General features: G+C 49.0%; 1 protein-coding gene across 1 annotated transcript in view; it reads left to right on the top strand.

Moving 5' to 3' along the window:
• Positions 1 to 3,262: 3,262 nt before the first annotated feature.
• LOC103805841 (FK506-binding protein 4-like) overlaps positions 3,263 to 3,452 on the top strand; it is a gene marked incomplete at its 3' end in the record, with an annotated part of 423 nt that continues 233 nt past the window's right edge. The window contains exon 1 of the mRNA XM_009078503.1: positions 3,263 to 3,433. Within this exon, the coding sequence (XP_009076751.1) occupies positions 3,263 to 3,433 (171 nt within the window). The remainder of the gene's footprint in view (positions 3,434 to 3,452) is intronic.

Genomic DNA, 3,452 nt, shown 5'->3' with positions numbered 1-3,452 from the left:
TCCCTCTTACCATCTGCTCCAAGGGTGATTTAATCTTCTAAGGATGAATCTGACCTTTGCATCTTTGTTTTGGAGCCTCCCCATCCCTTCTGTTGTCCTGGTCTGCTGTCCCTGACACCAGCAGTGCATCCAATGAGCAGGTGGTTGAGGAGGGATGGGAGTTTACATGGATTTACTCCATAAAATACCTTTTATGGTGTTGTTGGAAGGCAGACAGGGATTTCCTAACCCCATAAAACCTCAAAGCTTGGAGAAGCCTGAGGTTTTGGGCTTCTGGTTTCTAGCCAAGAAAGGGGAAAGTGGTGTCAGTGGGTGCTGTGAGGGCCTGGAGGATTCCCTGGGGGTGATGATGGTGTTGGGGTGCTCATGCCTGGTCACCTCTTCCACATCCACACTGTCAATATCTTTCAGGAGGATACCAAAGCAACCCTCCACCAAGGGCCATCTGTGGGGTTGAAGGACTCTTCAAGGTGAGTTGAGTCACTTTCTGGATGAGTTTTGCCTTCAGAACTGGAAGTTTGTCCTTTCTCTTCTTCCCATGGGACTGCAGAGCCCTAATTTTCCTCCTGCATACCCAAGACCAGTAGTTGATACCTTCAATGAGCATCTTGTCCATGTCCTGGTGTCTCCAATGACCTTAAAGCTTGTCAAAACCAACTCGAGTGGAATTGGAAGCCCAATCCTAGGGTTTGAGGGTGGAGAAGGAAGCTCCTGGCCCCGTCCAACCTCCCCAAGGATGCTCAAGTCAGCAGGGTGTGATCATTCAGGTGCACATACCTCCATAAATCTAGAGGTGGGGAAGTGCTTTGGGAACAACCACCCTCCCAAATCCTGGGAAAAGGCTGTTCTTTCCCTCACCTCATGCTAGATCTGGGCAGAGATAGGAAGCTGAAACCATAGAGTTGGTCCTTAGCAGGTTAATCCTCTTTGCCTCTTGAAAATTAGCACTGAGAGGCCTCTAATAAGACTTTTTGGGAAGGAGCCATTCCCAAAAAATGGCAGGACTTTGCCTTCTGAGTCATGGATCTGCTGCTGCTAATGAGATTGGAGGGGCTGAGCATGTTCTGCAGGGCTTTTTGCCCTAATGAGTTGAGTGGAGGTTGTATAACTCTGTTCCTGCTGCATGGAAAAACCATCCAGCTCTTGGTTTCGGTTTTTTTTTGGGGAGCTTGTCTCCATCCCAAGGTACCTCAAAGGCTTTCCTGGTCCCTGTGTGGCTCTGATATCCTACAGATGGTAACTAAGTACCAGCCTCAATTAATGAATAGAAAGGGACCAAAATTCCCACTTTCTGGTGGGGAAAATATGTGATGTCTTGGCTAAAAGCAGGAATTGTGACTCTTCCCTCCTTGGGCTCAGCTGGAAGTGTAGGAGAGCCATCACCATCTTCTTTGGGGGGAGAAATTTGGATTCACAGCTCCTTCCTGGGTAGGATCAGCTGTGCTTCCAAGCAAGGCCTGCTGAGGAGTGGGAAAGGCAGGGAATGGGGCTGATCCATGAGACCTGAGCTCAGCTCCAGGCTTGGACTGGAGGACTTGGTTGAGAGGTGGCAATGACCCAGAAAGGACAGACACAGGGTTTTCTGTGGCCAAGAGGACACCACTACCTCAACCCCAGACTCAGGGAATCATTTAGGTCAGAGAAGATCTCCAATATCATCAAGTCCAACCATTAACCCAACAATGCCAAAGCTACCACTAAACCATGTCCCTAAGCATCACATCTAGAGGCTTTTTGAACAGTTCCAGGGATGGTGATTCCACCAGTGACCTGGATGACCTGTTCCAATGCTTGACCATCCTTTCAGGGAAGAATATTCCTAAAATCCACCCTAAATCTACCCTGTGGAGACATAGGCTCAGCTTGGTTTAGACTTTGTGCTTCCTATTACCTCTTTGATCTCTTGCTTTGCTTTATGGAGCATGAGCAACTCAATAAGGAGGTTCCCAACCCTCTGCCTGGCTTGGAGAAGACTTGGGAGAAAGTATTTTATAGGGATAGGTTGGTGGTTTATACAAACTCCCCCAGGAATCCCCAAAATTCACCTGATCTGACCAGGGAAACATTCTGGCGTTCCCCATCCATGTGGTGATGGAGGTCATGGATCAGGACAGTCCTTGTCCTGAAGCTTGTTGCATTGGTGGTTTCCTTCCTGTTCTTCCCTTCCTATCCCATTCCACCAATGTTCAGGCTGTTTTCTTGGGATGGGAGAGCTTGTCCCCACCATCCCAGGAGATGTGTCTCACCACAAGGTCTCTTTCTCCATGATGCTCAACCTGATGCCACCTCTGTCCCGTGTGCTGCTGGTGCTGCCAAACCTTGCAAACCTGTTCCCTTGGGAATGTTTCCTTGGTATCTCCCTCATTTGGTCTGGAGACCTTGTTGTTCTGCTCATTTGAGTTTCCTCATCCCATAAAATGCATGATGGAACCAATCATTGCTGCTATGGGATATCTCCGTCTATCACAATTCCTGTGGTGCTGTTGGAGGGAAGCAAGGGCTTGCTTGGGAGTAATTCCCTAATTTTCCATGGAAGGGGTAGAGGTAGGTGCTCATCAAGTGGCTGTGATGTTGTTGCAGGTCCCCGGGAAAATCCCAGGAAGCAGGACCTGCAGTGGGACAGCAGCTCTCAGCCACCAAGGATGAAATTGGGGTAGGAAAACCGAGGGAACTATCACTCCATGGACCTAATCCTGCATGGAACATATTCTTTAGCATCTCCATTCACTTGGGCTTTGGGATGATCTGTCTTCTTGCCCAACTTCAATGCTTCTTCCCTTCTGGCTGCTTCCTGCAGATTCCAAAGCCAAGTGATGATGTTGCTGGTAAGGTTGCATTTCCCTCTGGAGATCCTGAGACTTTGGAGATGGATGTGACACTCCCAGCCATGAGGAAGGGTGAGGAGAAGGAGTTGGATCCACCTGTCCCACAGCAGCAAGGGCATGCCCAAGCCCCAAAAAGGAAAAGAGAGGGGAAGCAAGGGCAGAAGAAGGAAGAGAAGGAGGAAAAGGGATTGAAGATAAAAAGAGGGAGGAAGAAGGATAAATATGAGGAAAATCCTGGGGATATGACGAAAGGAATTGAGGAGGAAGGTGGTGGTAAGAATGGGGCAGGGGGAAGGAGTAGAGCCGAGAAAGGGGGAAGAAAGAGCTCCCAGGGACAGAGTAAGGGAAGGAAAAAAACAGAGAAGGGCAAAGCTAAGAAGCCCAAGAAAGTGAAAGTGAAGGAAAAGGGGAGGAAGAAGAGAATAAAGAAGGAAAAGATGGAAGAGGAGCAAGAGATGAAGATGGATGAGGAGGAGGGAGAGAATGGAGTGGGAGGTGAACTGGAGGGGAGAGATGGGGTGGGAAAGCAAAGTGGAGATGGAAAAGGAGTAAAGCAGGAGGAGGAGGTGGATGAGAAAGAGGATAGAGAATTGGGAGAGGCACAAAAGGTAGAGGTGGGGCAGGAGG

Source organism: Acanthisitta chloris, unplaced genomic scaffold (genome assembly GCF_000695815.1).
Source record: "Acanthisitta chloris isolate BGI_N310 unplaced genomic scaffold, ASM69581v1 scaffold23187, whole genome shotgun sequence".
Lineage (NCBI taxonomy): Eukaryota > Metazoa > Chordata > Aves > Passeriformes > Acanthisittidae > Acanthisitta > Acanthisitta chloris.
The sequence above is the reverse complement of the archived record's forward strand: the minus strand, read 5'-3'. Positions and strand labels throughout refer to the sequence as shown.